The sequence below is a fragment of the Aythya fuligula genome, chromosome 17 (assembly GCF_009819795.1).
Source record: "Aythya fuligula isolate bAytFul2 chromosome 17, bAytFul2.pri, whole genome shotgun sequence".
NCBI classification, from domain to species: domain Eukaryota; kingdom Metazoa; phylum Chordata; class Aves; order Anseriformes; family Anatidae; genus Aythya; species Aythya fuligula.
The window spans coordinates 2,357,603-2,380,769 of record NC_045575.1 but is presented as its reverse complement, the minus strand read 5'-3'; the positions used below and the strand labels follow the sequence as shown (position 1 = coordinate 2,380,769).

The window sequence follows — 23,167 nt, the reverse complement described above, 5'->3', positions numbered from 1 at the left end:
GTTATTGCAAACTTTCACTGTATTTTTGTTTTTTTTTTTTCCCCCCCTCTCAGCCGTTTGGTGTTAATAAGTTGACGTTTGCTCACAAGAGCAGAGCGCTTAAGTGTCTGCTCTATTTCGCAGATACCAACACTGTGGAAACACTCTTCAAGAAACCCATTGAGAAAGTAAAGTAAGAGGATTTTTCCTTTAAAGTGTTCCTTAATAATGATGTATTGCTAGTCTTTCATCAGACCTTGGAAAGAAATATATGATATTTGCAGAATTATTCTTTTTAATAATTTTTTGAGCTTTTAAAAATTTTGAAGAGCATAATTAGCTCTTTTAACTTCACTGTAATGCCGTCCGGTATATCAGATGCCTCATTTGTGAACCTGAAAGTAACATAATGTGGATAATATTTTCCACAGATTGCAGTTACTTCTGTTGTAATTGATGGTTTTTATTTCATTAAGATTTCATTAACTTCTTTCATAAGTATAAATACTATCTACATTTTTTCCTTTTCTTTTTAAAGCAAGAGAAGAATACTTTTGGAATAATATCCTGAGTTTGATTATGTGAGTTATAATAATCACTGTAAATATCATTAACTTTTTTTTTTGTGATTTTTTTTTTTCAGGCATTTTCTAAAATGCTGCATTTATCTGTCAGAGTTTGAAATCTTGAATATTCCATATACATATGAATCATTTAATAAGAGTCCTAAGGAAGGAATGATTAAGGGGCTGTGGAAGAATCACAGCCATGAACCCACGGTATGCTTTTTAAATCCTTTGTGATTTTTTGTTTGTTATGCATTTGTGTGGAATGTACACCTTCCTACACAGTACATCTATTTCTAAACAGATGTTGCTCCAACATGCTCTGTCCTACTCATACACTACTCACGATAAGCTACCCATAATTACTTAAAAATACTCGTGGATATGTAGGAGTTACCACTAAGGCTTTCCTCTTTCAGAATACAAAAAAAAAAAAAAAAAAAAAAGGTTGATGTGCTGAATACTGCTCATCACATAATTATTTCCTGCTAATTACCCACCTTTTTGTACCCACAAGATCTTGCTTCTTGGGAAGCAAGATCTTTGATGCAGGAGCTTTCCCTCTTCTCTCTCACGTTTTTTCTCGTGTTCTCGCTCTTTTTGAAGTTGCTTGGACTTATACTTCATACTTTAATATGAACTAAATATTAACCAGTGTACACCTTTAGAATAGCTGTCAGTTATTTATTTAATATGCCAGGAAGGGGCTCTGCTTAGGAGCTTGACTTTGACGATTGCTTGGAGTTACCAAGTATGTTTTGTGAACTGCTAACTTGACACTAAAGACAAGGGCGAATAAATGAGATTTCTATGCACACTAGTGCATGACAATAAAAATATGCTGTTCTATTAAGGCTTCAGCAGTACTACCCTTGATTTATAGCTGTGAAATGGAAGTGATCTGTTCTATAGTTGAAATACAGACATGCTAGTCTAAAATTTGAAACTGAAAGATGATAAAAGCTTCATTTAGCCTTGGTAAAATTAGAAAGTAAGTATCAAGTATATCAAGGATAGGTGTTTCTTTGTTGTGTTTGTTTGTTTAGTTCTCTTTTCGTGTTGAAAATTATTTTCCATGTGGCTTGGTTAAGACCTTAAAGGTCCCTGTAATACCAATAAAATCTAAAATTATACTGACAAACAGTAAAGATTTGAAGATGATGAATGTGTATTTATTAAAATAAAGTGTTTCCTTAACTCTCCTTTAGGCTGTTAGACTGGTGACAGAACTGAGCCTGGAATACAAAGTATATGATTCCCAGCTGTGGAATGGTCTACTACAGAAACTTCTTGGTTTCAATATGGTAAGGAATTTTTAAGCATGAAGTTATGCAGTGATGAGAGGAGAAAGCCTTTTTTTCTCATCACTGATTTCTGAAGAATGTGATTGCATAAATAGTAAACTTACTGTGAGTAGCTATCTGTGATTTATAATTTAGGTTGTTTGCATTGAACCGATGAAGCTTTGGGGAATTTGTATTTTACCAGTAGTGCTTGAGAATGTTGATCTTAAATTATTGTAGTTGTACTTTTTCTTTTTAAAACAAAAGGCCTTTCAGATGGCAAGACTAAATCTTATGATAACTTGAAAATTGTCTTCATATCATTAAAAATGTGTATTACTTTATAAAATTATATTTGTATGTGAATATATATACACAAACGTGCACAAACATGTATATATATACATGTTCAAAAAATATTATCCCTATAATTAATTTATTATGATAATAATCCTGATTTTTGTAATTGATAATCTTAATTACCTCTTACTGTCAAACTGTACATTATGTTGCTACAACCTAAGGAGGAAATAGATGTACCTGGCAAAACAGTCATATCAGGAGCCATTCAAGCTAGCTTTAATCTAGTAAGAATTTTGTAACAATACCAAAGAAGATAGGATTTAACTTTATGAAGTTTATGAAGTTTTAACTTTATGAAGTTTTCAGCACATTATATTAAGGCTACTGAAAATCTTGGGTATTTACTGAGACAGTGCATATTCCTACTGCTGGTGATAATTTAATTTACATAAATCCTATTTCTGTGTGCATCAGTTACTCACCTCAAAGGAACAAAGGTGTCTTGAAGAACTGTTAATTTGCATTCTGCAAACAAGAAGAATAATCCAGTTCTGTACATTATTGACAGTTCTTCAAAATCACTGTGGTATTTTATAATGGAATATTTTTGTTTCAGATTCAGTATCTAAGAAAGGCTTTGATAGCAATTACTGGAATTCATTCATTATGGGAGGTAAGCAAATATTCTTCAGCTCCTACTCTTCTCTTAGCAAGAGTTTAGAGTCCTATTTGTATGTGTAAATTAATGGCAGCAATCTATTAAAAGGAGTGTTACTCATTGAAAAACTGCCTTTTGAATGAGTATTTTTATGACACCTGCAATATGCAGATGAGTATAGTTATTAATCAGTGAAACAGTGTATTTTGCTCTTGTGGCTCCTTCAGTAAACACTTATTTAGAGTTAAGTTTGTTTGACAAAATTACTTAACCATCAGTCAAAATATAGTAAAATCTTAGACTACACAATAAGAAAAGCAATGTTAGAGAATAATTCATCCAGTATAAAAGAGAAAATCAACAGGCTTCTTCCACCTACAATGAGTCAAGTCAAGATGTCTGTGTTTACATTTAGTAAAAAGCAAACAAAGTTGTAACTTTGAAAACTTTTCTGTCAACAGATTCCCAACTTCAGTCGAGCTTGGCGAAGCGTGGTTCTGTCACCATTTCTCACAGGTAGAATTGTTATTAATTATCATGCTTGTATAGTAACTTAGTTATGTATTTACTTTATCATGGCTTCTTTATTTCTTAGCTTCATGTCCACCAAGTCCTAAACAGGTAGAGGAATGCTGTGAGTGTTTCGTGATTCTGCTCAAGTGAGTACATAGTACATACTGAATTTGGATTAATTTGAGTGGGAATTCCCTGTTCGTAATTTCTCTTCCAACAACCTGGCCTGGGACACACAAAGGACCTTTAAAAAACGGGGAACCTGAGGAGAGGGGAAGAACCTTTTGCCTGTTGTGGAAAGGGCAGAATCAGGGCACATATCCAAACAGAAATTCTGTGCTTAGACTGTTGGCAATGTATGCTGTAACTCAGTACCTTGGCTATCTAAACAGTGCTTGGAACAGGGACTTTGCACAGACTGCTGAAAACCAATTTATTTGCCCCTCTCACTGTCCCCACAAGGAATATCTGTTCTTATCCTGACACTTTAACACTCATGTTCAACCCTAAAAGCCCAGTTATCTTTTTTTTTTTTTTTTTTTTTTGTTAATCCGTAGTATAGCCTATTTCCCAAAATATTAAGCCAGAATATAAGAGAAAAAAATATTCATTTTCCTACAAAGAATAAACCTGACATGGTAAAAAAAATAAATAAATAATCTAGTATGCCTGTACACATGGTTAACCTGTATTATATTAAGATTCCAACCATCCTATACATGCAAACAGTTTTTCATTACCTTTGCAATGTATAAAAGCACAATAAACTTAGATTAGTAGTATTTCACCTAAAGAACAGGTAGCTTCCATTTCACGGCTGTAAATCAAAGGTTGTAATGTTGAGAAATTTCCTCCTTATCTTCTTTCTGAAGGTGTCCTGTTTTGGCTGACTTGGATGTCATTGGAATAGCTAAACAATATGCACAGTTGGACCTTCCAGCTCTTGCCTTGGGATGCCTGTTGCTGATTCCTCAGTCTGAGAAGCGAGAGCAGCAAATTCAGGTAAATTAGAAGATTTGTGTTGCAGCTGTGCAAAGGAAATGTGTTTAAGCCTATTATATTCAATAGAGGCTGTACAAGATGGCAATTTCTAAACTCCAGCTCATTTGAATATATCATTGCTGAAAGCTGCTAGACATCTCCCACCCTCAGAGGCTACAGCCTCAGACTTCTCCTTCTGAAAGAGATCGTGTGAACACTTCCCTGTTTTTTTTTTTTTTTTTAAGTTTTGACTCATTCTCAGCAGCTTTTTGTCACATGACTTTGCCTTTTGTGGGTTAGAGAACATTTTAGAGGATCCCCCTCCTCTATCAGTTAGGAGGTCAGTAATGCCCAGCAGGGGGCTTTAGCAGCTGACTCATGCATGCATCCACTTCCTAAAAACTGAAGTTCAATCTACTTCCATGCACCAAAGTGTTAGGTTCCCTGATAACCAATATTTGTTTGTGGTGAACAGTCAGTATATGGGGGGGGAAACCAACAACCAACCCACACGCAAGTCGTATGCTAAAGCAGTGTGTGAAGCTGATGACAACATAGATAATTGCTGAGGTGCTAGCAGTAGGCTAGTTTAATAGTTGACTGTAAGAAAAGTACAGAATCCTGCTTTGGAAGAGTGTTCAGACTTGAAAGCTCCTGCTTAGAAAAATGCCTGATACGCATCACAAGTTCTGATGTAAACCTTCTGTCTTAAAGCCATTTCCTCATTATTTGTGTATCCAGAGAGCATCCTTTCTGTTCTTATTTCTTTCCCTTAATTTATGCTCTGCGTCATTCTTAACAGATGAAGCATTATAGGCTGTTCCTCTATCTGTCATGAACAAGCTGGCACTAGTAAAGGCATCTTAAATTCTTAGATTTCTATTCATTTCCACTTAGAGTTAAGCCAGGAAGATTTTTCCCAACTTACAGCACCAGTGTAAGATGTAGCCTGCTGGCAATGAGTCAAAAGAATCTGTAACCACTACAGTGAGATACCGTTTGAAAGTTAACAGCGTTAGTAATTACTACTCTTTCAGTCCAACTGCACAGATCCTGGTTTGAGAATTTCATGTTTATACCTCGAATTTCATAATGTTAATTGTTTCTGAGTAAGTCAAATACTTGCTCTGAAGGGAAAGAGCTAATGCTTTAATGCTTTATTCACAGAATATTGATGTTTTATATCTTTTTTTTTTTTCTTTTTTTTTTTTTTTTTTTGCAAGGGTTTCTTATCAACATGTAACATGGAAACTGTGCTGCAACAAATAGATGAACATATGAACACTGGAGAAGTGGTGGCTTTTGCTTCTCAGGTAAATAAATAAAATTTACATCATTTGCCTTTTAATTACAGACTTTCTCAAAGGTAACTGTTTACAACCATGTTTTTTTTCTCTCCCACAATCTTGCCAAGGATCAGTTGACATAAAGCGTAAACGCTTCCTGAAATAGCAAAATTTGCAAGGATTTTTGCATTTTTATTAATGTTGTGTAAATGGATGATTTTTTAATATACACACACAGTGCTGTCTTATAGGTTGACCCTAATTGTAGGACAGCATCATTTGCAATAGCACTTTTATATTTCTTAACAAATGTTTCAAGGAAAAAGGCCAAATGGCTTATGAAATTGTACTCTCTCGTCTTGCCTTGTATTGCCTTCCTTAAAAGCATGTTTCTTAATTCATTCCCTTAGAATCTGAGATTAGTCTTGATAAAAAAGCTGACATTTTGCAGCACTAAAAAAAAATAATAATAATCCTGCTTTATAGGAGTCCAGTACTGCTCATTTTATTCAAAGGTCACATTTCTTATTTATAAAGCATTAATATTTTGCCATTACTAAAATTTGAATCTACAGATTAGATCTTTGATTTTGGACAATATCATAAACAAGAGGCTATATGAAAAATTCTTGAGAACGAAGTATTTTCCACTGGTGAAGCAACAACTGATGAATACTCACCGAATGAAAGAACTGGTGGATTATTTTGTCAACAAGAACTGGTAGGTTAACAAAAAGTAAAACACGTGATGCATTGCTTATGGAAACTGAATCTCTCCTTTACTTTAGTTTCATTTATTTGAAGTCTTGGAGATTCTCTAGTACTTGCTCTTCAAGTTTTTAAAGCATTGTTAAACTAAAAAAAAATAAATAAAAATAAAAATCTTACGATATTACTTTGCATACTTAAGATACTGTTTAACAGGGTTGTTCAAGCCAAAATAGCAGCTTATTGCCCCTGGACTGTCAAGATCAAGCTCAGTTAAAAGAGCAGAAATCTTGTCTGAAAAAGCAAATGTTTGTCCTTAAGAGTTACTTCACCATACAGTCAGGTGAATTCAGCTCAGTTGCATTATGGAAGGACAGCGTCAGCCATGGTCATGCTCTGAAAACAATAAACAAGCTGTCTGTGCTCAGGAATTAGTGGGTTTGCTGCTGTGTTTCAAAAGCTGGAAATACCTGCTGTATTTCACCTGAATACCAGTTATCCTGCAGTCAAAATGGGAGAGGAAAAAATAAGTAACTATTTAAAGTCTTGTATTTATTTGATTTTTAACAGCTACAGGTTAAATGCTAAGATCTACCTGACTTCAAAAACATGGAGTTATACCTGGGTTTATATTTCAGTGTATTCAGCCTAAATTCTTGGTTTTTTAGAGAACTTCAGTTGACAAAGTTGATAAACTTTTTCCTCCTACAGCATTGATGATGCAACAGCCCTAATTCAAGAGTATCAAGAGAAATGTGGAAATCTTACTCTGGTAGATAAATCATCTTCTGATATTCTGAAGGTAAAACAAAACACTTTGTACCTCATGCAGTATTTTTTTCCTTTTTTACTAAACTAGGATTCCCACTCAAGTTCTAGCACAAGTACTTGTTATTGGATTTATTTTAGTAAAATATATTCTATATAATAAAATATCCCTTTAATTGATGCAACTACATTTTAATTGAATCAAATGTGAAAGTGTTTAAAAGCACAAGGTTTAGCACTGCTCAGAAGTCTTAAATTATATCCTGTTTTCTAAACCCTTTTAATTTTGCCCTCTTCCCCTCCAGGCATGTATGAATGGACCAGAAGAGACTGGCAAACTAGAACAGTCATCAATAAGGTGTTGATTTATCCTTTGTCTTTTCTCCCTCTGCTGGCAAGATAAGTGCTATGCATTAGCAATGTACATACTGGTCAAGTGAACATTGAACTAAAACCTCACTGCTTTTCTTCCAAAAGAAATATTTTCCACATTTTTTTAACTGTTCTATGCTGTTTCTATGCCATACTCTGCCACAATTCATACTTATCGCTTTGATTTTAAGAAGGACTAAAACTGATTTCCTTTACTTTTGTATTATATCTCTGTGTTGAAGTCTGCTGTCAGCATCACTCTTAAGATTGCATTTGCACAAACATAATCTTCCATAACTGTAATTGAATTTTAAATTGGAAGTGTTACGCTTCGTGTAAAATATGCCTTTTCGATAAATTGTAATTTTAATTAAAGTATGAGCATAAATAAACTGAGTATCAATATTGACCTTCCAGTATTTTGTAAACTTTATGAAGTGGCTGGTAAGCTTACTTGTCAAGAGAGGCTATTGACTGAGTAGAACACATTTGGCAAAGTTTCCTTTTAACCTTGTTCTTTATTGTGCTGTAGACATTAAGAAAATGATAGGCATGTATTTCACTGCATGAAATTGCAGTTAGCCAAAGTTTCCTGAGATACCAAGCTGAAATACTTGGGTCTTTTTATAAGGTAAAAATAAGCCTGCTTTAATAGAAATAAGATTGACACAGAAGTAAATATTCTAGCTGATCCTTTAAGTTCTATGGATAACTCATTAGTTTAGTATTTCCTATAGAGGCTTGAGTTACAGAGATTTTTGCACAGATATTGCACTGAAGAAAATGGTAATACAAAAGACAATATATGCAAAGGAAGCAGGCCATTTTTCTAAATGTTGTGCAGAAGACAACAGATTTATTTATATTGGAAAATTAGCAGTCATGAGAAGCAGTAGCTATTAAAATACATGCAGTTCCCTGAGACTAGGGAAAAGGTCCACTCTTCTTGAACAACTCATTTTTTAGGCTTCAACAGTAGTACAAGTGTTATATGGAATTACATTATTTAAAACCTTTGTATGTGGAACAAATTATGTAGACATACTATCAGATATAAGCCATAAATAAATGAAAGCTTCTCTTTACTGTTTACAAAATTAATGAGACTGTCACTCATTAAAGCATAGTAGTGTTTGGAATGGCTTTGACTATAAAAAGGCTGAAGTTCAACTTCATACAGTGAAATTACTAGTCTAAGTTAAGAAAGTGTTCATTCTAATTTTTCAAAAAATCAATCCAGTTTATTCTTTTAACTTAATTGGGAATGAAAAAAATCAAATATCAAACAGATTGTGAAGCAAACCTAACGTGTCCCCAGTGCCCTTAACTGTTTTGTTCAAACCTTTTACATTTTTCTTTTAGATGTCACTGAACCAGCACATCAAGCTCTTTGCTAAGCATTAGGTAAAGACAGAACTGCCAGCCACTTTAAAAACAAGCACAGTTGTTGCTTTTTTTTCAACAGTTCATAAAGCTTAGTTTTTCTATGAAGTGAAGTTTATTATAACATTAAGGAACAGTATTTAAACAGTTATTTTAATGGTATATTTTACAAATCAATTCATACAGAGAAAATAAGCAAACACAATGTTGTTTTAAAGTTATTACCAAGAAGCTACATTGTTAAGCTGTTAGCAAGTAAGTGTAGTACTGTAAACTAACAATCAAGTATTGTAGTAACTTGCAGTTCCAGGATGAGATGGTAAAAATGCCAGACAAGCAAATATATTTTACGATTTTTTGTACTCAATTCTTTCTACTTTCACATCATCTCCAATTAGTTGATAGACATACGTAACTACTGTAGAAGCCTGGATATCCATCAGCACAAATGAAGGAATGATATTGCTGGAAAGAGAGGAAAAAAAACATATTGTTTAGTATTAAACTGTAGTAGTAGTGTTTCATCGTTAGACTTCTTAGCAAGAATCACTTTAATTGATTCCAGTTTTGTAAGCACAGTACATCAGATCTGAAGCTTTATTTCTCTGTGTTTCACTCCAGGACAATTACCAACTACTATAAACCTCTCCTCTGCCTGACATTTAGAATGTAAATATTAACCTTCACAAGGAGTTCTGTAGTTTGTGTTATCAGAAGAAAACCCCCCACAGGAATTTCCCATCCCATACTTACTTTTCTAAGGCATGATAGGCTCCTGTAGCTGATCCTGGGTTGATATAGAATTTGTTTTCATGTTCAAACGCCTCAAATTTGTGTGTATGTCCTGAAATGAGGATGTCCACATCAAACTGCCTTTGTAGCAGTGCCAGGCTTGCCATATCACCCCAAGGAATGACCTGATGACCGTGAATCAGCCCAATTTTGAACTGTCCAACAGTTACAACTTTCTGTTCAGGATAATTCAGGTTCTAAAAATCAAAAGTAAAAAAAAAAATAATCAGATTTTCAGATTTATATTTAAAAAACTGCATAAAACAGAAACGTGGAAAGCCTATGGAAATACCTTGTGATTTGCTCTACTGCTACAAAACGAGAGCTACAATACTGCTTTTATGAACAGTATCAAGAATTTGGTAAAGATGCAAGGAACTTTAAAGATCTCACAACTGGAGCTCCTGTTGGCTTGAGTCTTAGACTTAGCTAAGTACATAAATTAGTTCTATGACAGAAGACCGATGACAGAACTTACTGTGCAATTCATATCAAGTAGAACCGCAACTCTTTTACTCAGTGTGCTTTTCACTCCTAATACTACATAAGCTCAATTTGCCCACTTAAAGTACAAATAACACAAACATTGCCTTTATGTAAGAGATTAACCAAATACCAAGAGAAGCCACTACCTCATCAAAGTCCCCTCTGACAACATGAACGTCCCCAGCCAGAGTCTTGAGGTAGTCATAAGTGTCCTTGGTGCAGAGGTTTCCCGTGCAGAGAATGTGTTGGATCTTTCCTGGAACCAGCAGCTTTTTGAATTTGGCTGGGAGGCTGTTGCATCGATGTGGAATGTGAAGATCTCCTAATACTAACACCAACTTACCGGGTGTCACGACAGGGAAGAAAAATCATTATAGATACTTAAGACAAGAATCATTACATAACAGACAGCATTGCAATGTCATCAGTTTTGTAACTGCATTTTGATATAAAAGCTACTCAAATAAGAATGAAATGGTGATGGAATATTTCTATATTTGAGTGAAGGCAAGGGCCCTTACTAATCTTGAATGTTGTCAAGAGGAGGGCCTTATGAACACAAGGGTCTACAGTTTGTTGTTGTTGTTGTTTTAATTTTGTTGCTGAAAGCAAGCCACTGCAGGGTATAGCAAAAGAACTGTATTACTACTTGATGTAATTTACACAAATTTGGGAACTACCATAAACTATCCCACATTCTGTTTTCACTTAAACATTAAAAAAAAAAAAGAAAAGATAGAGGACATCTCTACCAGATGTTCTCAAGTACAGACCTAGCTAAACTGTAGTCAATTCCCTTTAAAAATCCTTCATCCCAGCTTCTTTCTACATTAATTAACTTCTGTTTTTTTATCAAAAGAAAAAAAAAAGAAAATAGCAAATTTGCAATGTGTGTTAATAGTTAATCAGAACAGGACGCTTGTTCCAAGCCCATACTGTAGGAATCAATGAACAACAGAAGAGTAAAAAAATAATGAAATGGAAAAAAACAAAACACTGCAGCAGAGAAGATAGATTATTACATGCAGTGTTTCTATTACCAGTTTTATCCATTCACAGTTTCATTACAAAATATGCAAGGAAAACAAATTTAATGGCAGCTTCGAAATTATGGATTCAGATGAAGGCCATGGTTTGATATTTTAGGCCTAATAAAGAAATAATTAATGCAAGCAAAGTAGCGATAAATTAATTTTGCAAGAAGGGCATGAAAAGCTCTATGAAGCATGGGTGTTATGCTTCTATACTGAAACCACTGGATTTAAAGGCAGGCATCCCTGACAGCCTGATGGACACCTCCCAGTTAACTGTGGCAGATCATCTTCCAACCCTAACACTTTGCTAGGCAGACTTTTCCTAGAATGACAGACATCTAATCTGTGCAAAAAACAGTTCAGAAATCTATATGCACCTATATCCGTAAGCAATAGAAACCAAGTCACCTTTCTTAATTTTTATATCTTTAAGCCATGCAGCTATCTTCATGCTAGCTGTCACCAAAAGGCAGAGAACTTGGGTGTTTTTTTCTCCCTGTTTTTAATTAACAATGTCTTGGCACCATCATGAAACCCATGCACCTTTTGAGAGTAGGTGTTTGAAAATACTGGCAAACAGTACAGGAGTTCTTTCATCTACAAGCTACCAATCTGAAACCAACCCAGGAAAGAAATACAAATATATGTCTTTTAATGGTCTTTCAAAAGTTCTCCAAAATACTAACTAGCTCCTTCTTGCAACGAGGTACTGGAAAGCAAGTAAAAATGGGTAATGAGTGATTCTGATCAAGTGGCAATCAATGGGTTCTCTCACTGACACCTCAGGATTTAGGCACGCAGTCCCCGTTCTGCACATGATGTTTAATCAGACCGCGCTGCCGCTTACACACAGCCCCACTGCAGTCAGCAGAGGACCCAACAGATCTCCTCTGCTGGTGAGCAGGCAGGCCACGTTCCCCCAGATCCCTTCTGAGCTCCCATTACTTACATTAAAGCTTGGAAAGCCACCGTAACAATGAGCAAAGGCACCCAGGTGTGACTCGGAGCTGGGGTGCAGCTGGGGAGTAGCCCCTGGGTGCCTCCTGTGGATGCCTCCTGGGAGCCTCCTGGATGCCTTCTGCCTATCTTGGGTAGCTCCTGGGTGCCTCCTGCCTTTCCTGGGTGCCTCCTGCCCTTTCTGGAAGCCTCCTGGACACCTCCTGCCTATCTTGGGTAGTTCCTGGGTGCCTCCTGTGTACCCTGGGTGCCTCTTGGGTGCCTCCTGCCTTTCCTGGGTGCCTCCTGGACGCTTCCTGCCTATCTTGGGTGGTTCCTGGGTGCCTCCTGTGTACTGTGGGTGCCTCCTGGGTGCCTTCTGCTTGCCCTGGCTACCTCCTGCCTGCCCTGGGTGCCCGCTGGCTGCCCCCCGAGCCCGTTCGGCGCACTTACTCTGTGCCCGGCCTTAGGGGCGGCGGAGTTGATCGCAGACAGGGGAATGGAAAACGGGGTGAGAGGCGACCAGCGTTAAACGAAAAGGAAGCAACAGAAAAGAAAAAAAAAAAATAAAAAAAAACACAGCCGGATGAACGGGGAAGGAAATAAAAAAAATAATAAAAATTAATAAATTAATTAAATTAAATTAAAAAATCACAATTAATGATTTGTCGGCGTTATGAGAGAAGCGTTAAAATCAAAATCGTGAGGGGAAAAAATTAAAAACAAAACGCTCCGAGCGCAGCCCCCCCCCCCCTCACCACCACCTCAGGCCTAGCCTCCCCCACCACCACCATCCCTTCGCCTCCCTCCTCCGGGCGCCGGCTGAACGGAGCCCCCCCGGTAAGAAGCAGCCGGGAGCGGAGCGCCCCGACCCAGGGGGGACCGGGGGTGGGGGGGGGACCGAGCCCCGGGGCCGTGCCCGCCGCCTCTCACCATCCTGCCCGCCGCCGCCCGCACCTCCCCGCGGAAGCCAGGCCCCGCCGCCGCCGCTACGGCGCCTCCACAGGGCCAAGCCGGTCCCGACCGCGTTTTCTCCGCCGCCCGCCCCCTGCGGCTGCATCCGGGGCTCGCCGTGAGGGGAAGGGCGCGGCCATGAGGGGGGTGCTCGGGGGGGCTCCCCTCAGAGGTACCGAGCGCGGGCAGGGCGCGGGAGTGGCCCCCTCAGGGCGCTGCCTCAGCGCGGGCAGGGAGTGAGACCCCCTTGGGTGTCCCTCGGGGAGAGGTCCCCGCGCTCGTTGTCGCCACAAAATGTCTTTTTTTCTGACTAAAATGGTGGTCGGTGGGGAGACCTTGGGGGGAAAACAGGGTATTTCGGTGGTTGCTTGTGCAGGGAGGTGCCAAACCTGAGGTGTGCCTCCTTGGGCAGCCCTGGAGAGCACCAAGGTGTCGCTGCCACGGGAAAGAGTAACGTTTGCCATCATGGTATCAGTTTTCTTGGAAACGTGTGGTAAATGTGGAATGTTTCCCCTTAAATTATCGTGGAGAAGATGTGGTATAACTTGTTGTAACTTAAAATGCACGCTGCGGTGTTTTGTTTCTTTCCTTTTAGTGTTTGGAAAAGCAATACACGCCATAGCACGTATTAGCGATGAGTTTTGCTTTGACCCCTTAGAAAAAGGCGTAAGTAAATTTGATTAATTGTCAGTTTAAAATCTTTGTTGGGAACACGGTTGTGCTGTTGGCTATTGCCTTATCTGTTTTCCTACAGGTACACTTGAGTCTGAGTTACATTCCCTCTCAGCTCCCTCCACTTTCAACATGGACAAATGCCACATTTTCTGTAATTGTAATTATGCAGATTATATCCAGGAAGATTCATACCTGCTCTGCACCTAACATTATTGGAATTTGGTGTTACCCAAGGTGAAGCGTGTCCAGGACATCCTGATTAATACCAAGGGTTTTATTTCTATTGTCACAGGTCAAGAGGTTTATGTTTTGTACCACATCAGAAATCACGCTTGAACAACATGTTTTTGTATTGGTATGACTCAACAGGAAGAATGCCTCCCATTAATCAAACACCACTTCCCGCAGAATTAGGGTTTTCTCTAGAGGTTTCTGAGTTAAAAGTGATCGACCCAGCTTGCTGGGAGGTCCTCTCCTTTCATGCGTGAAGTATCCCGTAGGTGCTGGTAGCGGCTGTGCTCATTTGTATGCCTTGTGTGGATGGATGTACAGGAAGATTGTTTTAGAGCAGGCTCCAGTCCTTCACATACCTCAAACACAAGCTGAAACTCTGAGTGATTAGGTAACACACTTCAAAGCTTAACTCACACACTTAAATATCCCAAGATTGGATTCCTGTGCCTGCATTACACCTGTGACTTCTGACCAGTAATAATGAAGGTGATAAGTCTGAACATGATAATATGCATGATACTTCTATATTTGTTTTGAGATGTACGCATTTAAAGGTTTTGTGGCCTATGTATGCTACTGAAGTACAGAGGTATTTTTTTTTTGTAAAGATCCAGTATGAGACAGTTTTGAGTTAATCAATTTACATTTCTTTTCAGCTTGCCTTGAGATCAGTGAATTCTTCAAGGTCAGCGTATGCATACATCTTCTTCTCATCTATGTTTTTTCAACATTACTGCTGGACAGCTGTGTCTCAACCATGTCAGAAAGAAAAACAGTTATCACTTCCATGTAAATTATTGATTAAGGTATATTTTAACAGATCGTTATGCCCAGCTTTGTAAGCAGCAAATTAGCTCAATTTCCAAATGAAATTATAGGGGGAGGATCATATAGGCATGCAGAACACACTAAACTCAAGTACTTCTGAGCAATTCTGTGAAAGAGAGTATTCATATTTAACTGCTTAAAACGTGTACCTCCTGAGCTGTGCCCTGCAGTTTCCAAAGCCTGAACCAGTTTAATCTTGGGGTGAAGGAATACCGCATTTCTGGCTCTTGGTTGTTTCTCCTGTAGCCCTTGAGAACAGTACAGGCCAGGAGAGCTTTGACCAGTTGTTCAGCAAACAGCCCTGTCAGCCACATACTGCAGTTGTGGGTGAGGCTGGCAAAGATCGGTTTCGGCTGCCTCCACGTCTGCTTACAAAGCAGTTTGGGGAAGCCATAAAAGCTCAAGATGAACTGCATGAGGCTAGGGAATAACATTGCAAAACTTCTTGGTGAGTAACCTCTGCACTGATCTTTTTTCTTCCCCAGTCAGTTCTTCCTGTATTTAGATGTGTAAATGTGCTGGAAAGGAATGTAGAGAAATGCAGCATTTATACAAATACTAATGAGCATCACATAACTTTTCAGCTTCTCTGCAGAAATGGTAGGTTACACACAAAGTCACTTTCCAGAAACAGTAGCAGTTTTAAACAGCAGGATAACATAATATTTAGTGTAATTACTAACTGAGTGTTACTGATGGAACATTATGCCAAACACTTTCAGCCTCTTCACATAAAAATTTATATTCAACATGTGCATCACCTTGTTAAAAAAAAAGGTATGACAGGATCATACCTTTCAGACCGACTTTTTCTTCATTTCAGTGGTTGTACATGCTATATACTAATTGTCAGCCCACTTCTTACACCATTTAGAATTAGTCTGGATTCAATTCTGAAGAACACATTTTACGGAATTTAAAAGGGGAGGGAGGGAACTCCAGCTTTGGTGGGTGTTTGAAGTAAAGGATACAGTCTTTGATATTAGTCTTTCCACTAATAATAACACTTAGAGGTAATATATTGAATTAGGTCTCAAGACAATTAAGCTCACTTAGTTCACACATTAGCTCAGGCTTATCTAGAAACAGATCTGTAGGGTTTGCCTTATGTATTCCACCACCATTTATATTACTGTATAAGTTAAATATTGAATTTATTTTTTTTTCCATGCATTTGTTGGACTTGTTGCTATTCAGTCATTTGCTGTGAATTCTTAAAAAACTCAGATGCTAGAGGGAATAACTAATAGGATGAAGGAAGTGTTAGGTGGCGTTTGAATTCAGTTTTCTATTTGTGGGTGAGTTACTGCTAGAGTCCTTCAGTTACATTCTCTGTTGAGATGTCTTTATTAAAAGAACAAATAATACTAAAAATAAAATAGAATTTTAGACCCTTGTTTTTTTTGGCTTTAATGTAAGCATTACAATTCTAAGTATTGATTTTTGTTCACATGCTTTATACTTAGGTGTTATAAAAACGTATAATCTGACTTTCCAAGAATGTGATCCACTGCAGGCTGTTTTTGCAAAGCACATGTGTCCGAACATACTTAAAGTCCACTCCAGGTAATGAATAGAAAAATATTTTTTTTCTGAAAAGAAATCATCCAGGAGGCAATCCTGTTGTTATAGTCATTAAAAAATCAAAGTCTGGTTAGGGCCCACAGTCAAGTGATGAGTTGCTAAATCCATTGTTCTAATACTTGATAGTTCACGTTACTACTTCAGAAACAGGGATCAGCAGCACTATGTATGTATGTGAGGCTGATTGGGCAACATGCACAGGTATTAAATGTAAGCAAATTTGATTTCATAATTATTAGGTGTGTTTTTAGATTTCTCACATACCTAGTACTGTATAAATCAATTTTAAAGCTACAGCATGCTTGAAGGGTTGCACATTTCAAAGGTGTTTTTTCCAACAATAGTGTCAAGGAATAATTTTAATTTCTAATGCCAGTAACAATTGCTAGGTAATAACTCGTGTCATGTAAAATTATTTTAATACTAAATTAAATTTTATAGGCTGCTGGCTGATATAATGATTCATTTTCCAACCAGTCAAGAAGAAGTGACTTTATCGGTTACTCCTATGAAAGTTTGTTTCAGGAGTTACGCCGAGGAAGATGCTGGTAAGGAAATGTAAAATCCAAAGGGCTGTTGGGACTTCAGAACGGGTGAACTGCAGGAGTAACAACTTGCAACAGAAATGTGTTTCATAGCTGAATGAAATGGAGATTTTTAATTCAGACTGCCATCCTCTGGGTTAAGAAAGGATGGTTTTAATAATATTTTCCTGGTATTGGTGGCAGATAGCAGACTGAGCAGCCAAATGAAATAAGTTACGCTATTTGCTGTAGGCTTCAACAGAGGTAATTACCATGCTGTAAGAGCAGAAGCATGGAAACAGACAGGGAAAAGGAGATAATATTAGGCCTTAAAATGAACTATTTAAATCAGAATAACACAATTAAAGAATTGATACTGTTACAGAGTATATCTAGTGTGTTAGCTGGCCTTGTACTGTTATGTTGTGTGTTGTTATTTTCGGATCTGAGATGGAGAGCAGTCCAGATTCTTGGTGCGTGACTCAGACTAATTTTAATGTTATGATTGTGTTTTTGAAGTACAGGTTCTTGTGTATCATATAATAAAGGGATGCTTTGCATACTTATGACCAAAGCTGAGGATAATGACCTAGAAAAGATGACTGCCTGGAGTGTAGGTGTGGGCATTGTGCTTAGAACAGGCTAAAACAGTGGAGAGCAAGAAGGAGTAAGTGGTGGAAACTGACAGAAGTGAATCAGGAATGAAATTACTGAAAATACAGTAAGATTACCTTTTGTATGAAAAAGAAATGTTATTGTAAGAACATACATTTAAAAGCGTTATTGTAATAAGGAGAGTGAAAAAATAGTAGGTAGAAATGCAGTGGGATACTGAAAAAAAAATGAACAATCAAACAGGAGAAAAAGAGGAATGACAGGTGTGGCTTTTGTTGTGTAGCATGCGATGCAGAGCGCTGCCTGCAGCAGATGTTCTGCGTGCTCTGAAACAAAGCGTGTCCTTTGAACATACCGTCTGCTGATGGATTGGGTTTTTCCACATTCAGGTTTAATTTTCAGAGACAGAAATTACAGCTTCTGCCTAGGCTTGTTTTCATATGCACATGGTGGGCTCTGCCTTGGAGAAGTTGGCAGGTATGCTGTAAACATTTATTTTTGCAGTTCTAAGGAACTTTACAGGAATGTATTTGACCATGCAGTACGGCCTTGTTGAAGGCTGAAAAAAAAAACCTCTTCAGCAAAGAAAGAGGAGGCTGGGACTTGTTTAATACTTCCCTGGCAGCCTGGCTTTGGAAGAGAACTGCTTAAGCTGGTGTATTTTTCTCAATGCCTCAGACTGTGACGCATCCTGGTAGTACCCTCTTATTTTCTTTTCACACACCTGATAATAGCTAATGAGTAGTCAAATGACAGCGAGCAACAATTGAATACCTGATGCTGGAGAGCTTATTTTCCATTGTCATTTGCATAGGATCAAGAAAAGACGATAATTTAGACTAAGTAACCCAACTCGGCTTTCATGGTCCTCTAATCATAATTGCTGACAACGATCACTCTGTTAAAGTCATGCTGCATTTTGGCCTTCCCATCTATGCAGCAGTAAGAAGCTGGTAATCGCATTTGTGATCAATGTCTGTAGATAAAGTAGATTTAAAGGATTGACAGCAGGCATCAGGACGCCATCGCATAGCCAATCATGAAATAAGTTCTGTTAAAAGCTGCATAAATCCACATAATATGGTGTAAATAATTTATTTTTTATTTTATTAAATATAAATTTAGATAAGCTAAACATCTATTATTGTTACTCACCATTTGTTGCTAATACAAAAACATCATGGTTATAATAATTGTAGTTTTGAGTCCTTGACTTTCTCGTTATTTCAAACAGACTTTTCAAAGACAATGCTTACTGAAATACAGCTGAATCCAGATGAATTTGACTACTTTCAAGTTGGAGTAGATTCTGAAGTGACGTTTTGCCTTAAAGAACTGAGGGTAAGTTAAAAATTTATCATTTTCCATTAATTTGCATGACTTGACCTGGGCAACTGAGAATGATTCCTCCTTGAAAGCGTTGCACCAGACCTCCTGTCTGGTAGCAGGATTTTACCAGCTCGTTAAGGATTGGCTTTAAAAACGGGCATTTTCAAGACACTGCAGAGTCCCTCAGAGCAGCCTGTGAAAGGCAAAACTTTTAAACCAGCAGAAAAGTAATTTCAGTACTGGGCAGACATGTAACTGCTGGAGAAAAAAGCATCACGGGCACAGTAATTCTACTGCAGACATTTCTTAGGCAAAGCTCCAGGCAGAGAAGGCAGGAAATACATGCTAGCAGCAGTAAACTTTCACCCTTTAAAGTAGACTTTACTTTTTTTTTTTTTTTTTCCCCAGTAAACAACAGCTGGAATAAATGTGTGCTAATCTTCATCTGTGTTTAAAATAGCACTTAACCACTCACCCCTTCTTTTCAGGGGCTACTGGCATTTTCTGAAGCTACCCATGGTCCTGTCTCAATCCATTTTGATGTATCTGGGAGGTACGTTCTGGAACTACCTATCTAGAAATAGCACAGTTAAAACTCTACAGTTGTGTTTTTTTTTGACTGCAGGTCACTCAATACATATTTAACTGTAAAAAATGTTCATTTCAGAATAGCTCTATTTCTGATTAACCTGCAGTACAGGGATAAGTAGTTTGTTACTGCACATAAAACATTCAACATGGACACCGGGATTACTAAGCTAGCCGTGCTGTCTAGCAAGCACCTACAAGCTACCTCAGCACAGTTTTATTTAGTGGACAAAAGAAATGACACATTTTTAGTTTAAAATATAACTTTAGTAGTTTTTATTTAAAACTACAATTTGACCATGCATAATATTGTATAATACTGTTGCTGTATTTAAAAGGAAGCCATCTTAGGTTCTTAAGCAGCAAATACTCAATTTTTCAGCTGGGTATTTTGTGATCTGCATGTATAGAACTGCATGAGCTGTTTCCTCCCAAAATACACGTAATGATGCATGCTGCTTTGTCTCTGGATATTTGTGTTTAGACCGGTTGCTTTCAGCATTGAAGATATGGTACTGGAAGCCAGCTTTATTTTGGCTACGTTGTCTGACATCGACAATGGGACGGCTTCCCAGGAGCCCCTGTGCTGTTCACGGATTCCGGAAAGGTAACAGCGGGGTGGGTGAGGGAGGCAGGTTGACATAGCAGGCTGAAAAGTTGGAGTTAAAAGTTTTCCTGCTAAGTCAAGGTGATCTGCATATTCTTGCAGGGTGTTCATAAGCATTGTACTGATCCTGTAGCCTTTTTTCATAGGAAAACTATGAACTAGATATATTCAGAAAAAGGTTGAAGTAGTTAAGGCCCAGCCAGAGCATGACAGAGAGCCCTCAGTCTCTTTCCACCAGTGGATTCTTTTCATCAAAACTACAGCTGCAGTCTGCTGTTTGTATAGGCAGTGCCACAGATCAGAGAGCCACCGGGTGCTTGAGCAGCCCAAGTCACCTCACGGGTCTCTTACCTATTGTAAGCGTGCAAGGGAATGGTTTTAGGCACACAGTCCCTTCTTGATCACAGACAATTCCCATTATCTGTTCCACTGAGGAACTGTGGCTGTAGCAAAAGCATTATTTCTTAGTACCCTGAACAGCACTGAAGCTTTTGGTGCAAAGGGGTGCATTCCGCAGTAGCCTCTCATTAGCTTTACCTCCATGGAGTTCTGTTGCAGTAAGGGGAAGATACTTGCAGAGCATCTGTTGTAAAGCTGTAAGGCCTTCCCTTAGCAGGCAGTAGACTCCTTAACAAAGCCATGCAGAGGCCAATTACTAATCTGACCTACGCTCTCTGATATAGCTCAAAGGCATTCATGGACAAATCTGAGAACTCCTCCATGGATAAGGACGGTAATGCAGAAGCAGCTGCTTCCAAAAGGCCACGGCAGAATGAAAATGAACACAACACAGAGCCAGCGGCACCTGCAAGTCCTGTGGCAAAACGGAATACGTGCAACTCGGGGAACATTCTTAAAGATCTTGAGGGAACAGCCATGCCTGAGACAGATGGCCAAGCAGTGCTGGAAGCAGAGTCAAGAGAATCTCAGTATCACAAGGTAAGGACACTGCCCTCGTTTATGTTGTATTATAGAACAGTGAAATACCTCAGCTGGCATTTAAAAGCTAGATGCTGCATGTAGTTCAGGGGCTACAACTACATGTTGGTACTCAGTGTTCCTCATGGCACGTCAATGGAACTGGCTTTCAAAGCAGCACAGCTGACAAAAAAACACGTTTAACTATAATGCTGGAAATATTTTACTAGGAAACATCACCATAGTCTGATAAAGACTTCAAAATGTATTTTTAAAATGGCAAAAGCTTCAGAAATAATTAACCCCCAAATTCTGTACCACATGCATAACATCTTATTCCTGTAAACGTTGCATTTTCCAGTTTCAGTTCTTGTTCTTTGGAGCAGTTTCTCCTAAGAAGGATGCCATCAGTCACACCTCCCATAGTTTAGCAACAGCTAGTGACACTGAAGAGGATTTTGGCAACATGCAGAGCTCCCAAGTTCTCTAGTAACACAAGGTGTACGAATCCAAGACTAATGTGGACTGCCTTGAAAATTGAAAGACAGAAGCACATTTGACACAGTGTGGAGCAGTTTCTAGCCTTAGAAAGAAGTTTAATTCTGTTATGAAAATGTCCTGCAGTTCTTAGGCAAGCTGGAACTTAATGGAAGCTACTTGAATAGTAATCTGCATTTCACTAACATCTATTGCCAGAGTCTGGGAAGTGGAAATTCCACTCAAGTGTGTTTGTTTTTCCCCCTCTAAGGGGAACGTACCAAAAGGACAGAACTACTTGGTACAGAGTACTGTATCATTTCCTGCCATGTCAGTACTGGTTAAGTGTTTATTCTCTGCGTTAAGCACCAGTACTAATCATTTTAAAGCCATAGCTGCTGTCGTAATATACATTTAGGTCGTTTAGATTTGTAGATGATGTATTCTGTAGACACATTGCTTTACATGTTCAGCTTTCCAGTCTCACAAGAGAATTCAAATTGCGTTAGCACTTCAGACAAATTAAGTTACTGTTGTAAAGTCAGAAGCACTGAATAGGAAACCCACCTACTGCAGCACAGCCAAATACATCACTGCTATATAACAGCTGGTATTCTTACAAAAACATTGTAGAAGTAGTATTTAGCTAAAAATAAATGTATTTCTATGACAACTTAAGTTAAATAAATAAAAATTGTGATTAAAAATGATTTGAAAGCGTGGCTTATGAGTTCTTGTGTTTCAGCCTTGAATCGCTCTTTTCCCTTCCCTCAACTCCTCCAGCGGGAGTCAGCGACAGGGCTCTCTGGCCCTGGTCACTACATCTCAGCAAGCCACAGAACTGCTTGCAGCCACTTTCCTGGGGAGAGCACATCCACAGCTGCTTTTTGGTGCAGCAGGATAATGGATCAATGTGATTTATACTGAACAGAGCTGGAGATCTGTACATTTGCTCACTTCTAAGCAAGCTTGCAGAGAAAATTACCATGTAGTATTTCCAAAGTCACACTCAAATACTGACATTTCTAATCTTTGGTTGCTTTAAAAGACAGCTACTCTGCTTGCCAACCTCTTACAGAGGAGTTCTGTGTAGTGGGGCATGGCATCACTTACAGACAGATTTGAAGACACCGCAGAGCTCTGAACAAGAGCCAAACACCTCAAGAAGTGGTGGCTGGGCAGCTCTGTGCTACCAGCAACGTCACTGCAGTAACAAACAGAATTTGTGCAGTCAACTTTACTTTAAAAAACACATTTTAGTATAAATACTATATTTATTAAATATCTTTACAATTCATTTAAATGTATTTACAGAACTATTCCTGCATAAGTTATACCTCAGACATGAAATTCACATAATTGCCTCTTATGTAAGCATAGATGATAGTCTCATTTTAACAACAACAAAAAAGCATCCTCATTAGATACAGACTCAGATTTGCTTCATTATTTCAGCTATCTTTGCAAGAACTACTTCATACAGTTTGTTTCTACACACACACACAAAGTCTGGTTACTTCCTGGAGAAAGGCTGTCCATTACAAGAGATGGAGATTCCATCACAAAATACTTTACAGCTTTGCAAGACCTTCACCTCTCCCCTCTCCCTTACTCAGTCATAACTGTCTGGTCCCAAAATCTTTTTTCTTCCCTTCTATTTATCTGCCGTACCTTCTTTAGAAACACGAAGAAAGCAAATTTAGAGGGAAACTGTATGCTGTAGGTCTCCCAAAGATAGCCGTAAAAGTAGCACAGAACCACAGAGTTTTCCAATTCACCACATCTT

At 38.2% G+C, this 23,167-nt stretch overlaps 3 protein-coding genes across 8 annotated transcripts in view; 2 read left to right on the top strand and 1 right to left on the bottom strand.

Annotated features, from left to right (window-relative positions):
* Nucleotides 1–7,833, top strand: part of KNTC1 (kinetochore associated 1) — a 38,198-nt gene extending 30,365 nt beyond the window's left edge. Inside the window, exons 54-64 of the mRNA XM_032198987.1 lie at nt 54–172; nt 623–758; nt 1,754–1,849; nt 2,748–2,804; nt 3,251–3,305; nt 3,385–3,448; nt 4,175–4,304; nt 5,507–5,596; nt 6,145–6,290; nt 6,989–7,079; nt 7,351–7,833. Coding sequence (XP_032054878.1) covers nt 54–172; nt 623–758; nt 1,754–1,849; nt 2,748–2,804; nt 3,251–3,305; nt 3,385–3,448; nt 4,175–4,304; nt 5,507–5,596; nt 6,145–6,290; nt 6,989–7,079; nt 7,351–7,410 — 1,044 coding nt within the window. The 3' untranslated portion in view covers nt 7,411–7,833. The remainder of the gene's footprint in view (nt 1–53; nt 173–622; nt 759–1,753; nt 1,850–2,747; nt 2,805–3,250; nt 3,306–3,384; nt 3,449–4,174; nt 4,305–5,506; nt 5,597–6,144; nt 6,291–6,988; nt 7,080–7,350) is intronic.
* A 420-nt stretch (nt 7,834–8,253) lies between these two features.
* VPS29 (VPS29 retromer complex component) lies at nt 8,254–13,006 on the bottom strand. Of its 2 annotated transcripts, XM_032198985.1 has the most exons (5): nt 12,982–12,993; nt 12,502–12,513; nt 10,225–10,416; nt 9,554–9,789; nt 8,254–9,265 (listed from the first exon to the last, which is right to left on the bottom strand). In XM_032198985.1, exons 1-5 carry the CDS (start codon nt 12,982–12,984, stop codon nt 9,148–9,150), a joined length of 561 nt encoding a protein of 186 aa, XP_032054876.1. In that variant the 5' UTR covers nt 12,985–12,993; the 3' UTR covers nt 8,254–9,147. The 2 variants fall into 2 exon arrangements, with proteins under 2 accessions (XP_032054876.1, XP_032054877.1); XM_032198986.1 differs by lacking the exon at nt 12,502–12,513 and having other exon boundaries at nt 12,982–13,006.
* Nucleotides 13,007–13,126: 120 nt separating this feature from the next.
* Nucleotides 13,127–22,045, top strand: RAD9B (RAD9 checkpoint clamp component B). Of its 5 annotated transcripts, none has more exons than XM_032198757.1 (11): nt 13,127–13,174; nt 13,598–13,668; nt 14,568–14,717; nt 15,225–15,339; nt 16,206–16,305; nt 16,765–16,871; nt 18,697–18,803; nt 19,280–19,344; nt 19,864–19,986; nt 20,670–20,925; nt 21,266–22,045. In XM_032198757.1, the coding sequence occupies exons 1-11, from the start codon at nt 13,141–13,143 to the stop codon at nt 21,392–21,394; spliced, it is 1,257 nt and encodes a 418-aa protein (XP_032054648.1). In that variant the 5' UTR covers nt 13,127–13,140; the 3' UTR covers nt 21,395–22,045. The 5 variants fall into 5 exon arrangements, with proteins under 5 accessions (XP_032054648.1, XP_032054649.1, XP_032054647.1 ...); XM_032198758.1 differs by lacking the exon at nt 13,127–13,174 and adding an exon at nt 13,247–13,495; XM_032198759.1 differs by lacking the exon at nt 13,127–13,174 and adding an exon at nt 13,757–14,397 and having other exon boundaries at nt 13,602–13,668.
* Nucleotides 22,046–23,167: the final 1,122 nt, after the last annotated feature.

Bases quoted from the DNA above. Each gene is read 5' to 3' on its own strand.
- RAD9B (XM_032198756.1), top strand. From the start codon at position 13,468: ATGGTATCAGTTTTCTTGGAAACGTGTGGTAAATGTGGAATGTTTCCC. The intron at 13,669-14,567 runs GTAAGTAAATTT...ATTTCTTTTCAG, and splicing joins TTGACCCCTTAGAAAAAGGC to CTTGCCTTGAGATCAGTGAA. The intron at 18,804-19,279 runs GTAAGTTAAAAA...CCTTCTTTTCAG, and splicing joins TTTGCCTTAAAGAACTGAGG to GGGCTACTGGCATTTTCTGA.
- VPS29 (XM_032198985.1), bottom strand. The intron at 9,790-10,224 runs GTAGTGGCTTCT...TTTGATTTTTAG, and splicing joins TCAGAGGGGACTTTGATGAG to AACCTGAATTATCCTGAACA. The intron at 9,266-9,553 runs GTAAGTATGGGA...CTCTCTTTCCAG, and splicing joins GCCTATCATGCCTTAGAAAA to CAATATCATTCCTTCATTTG.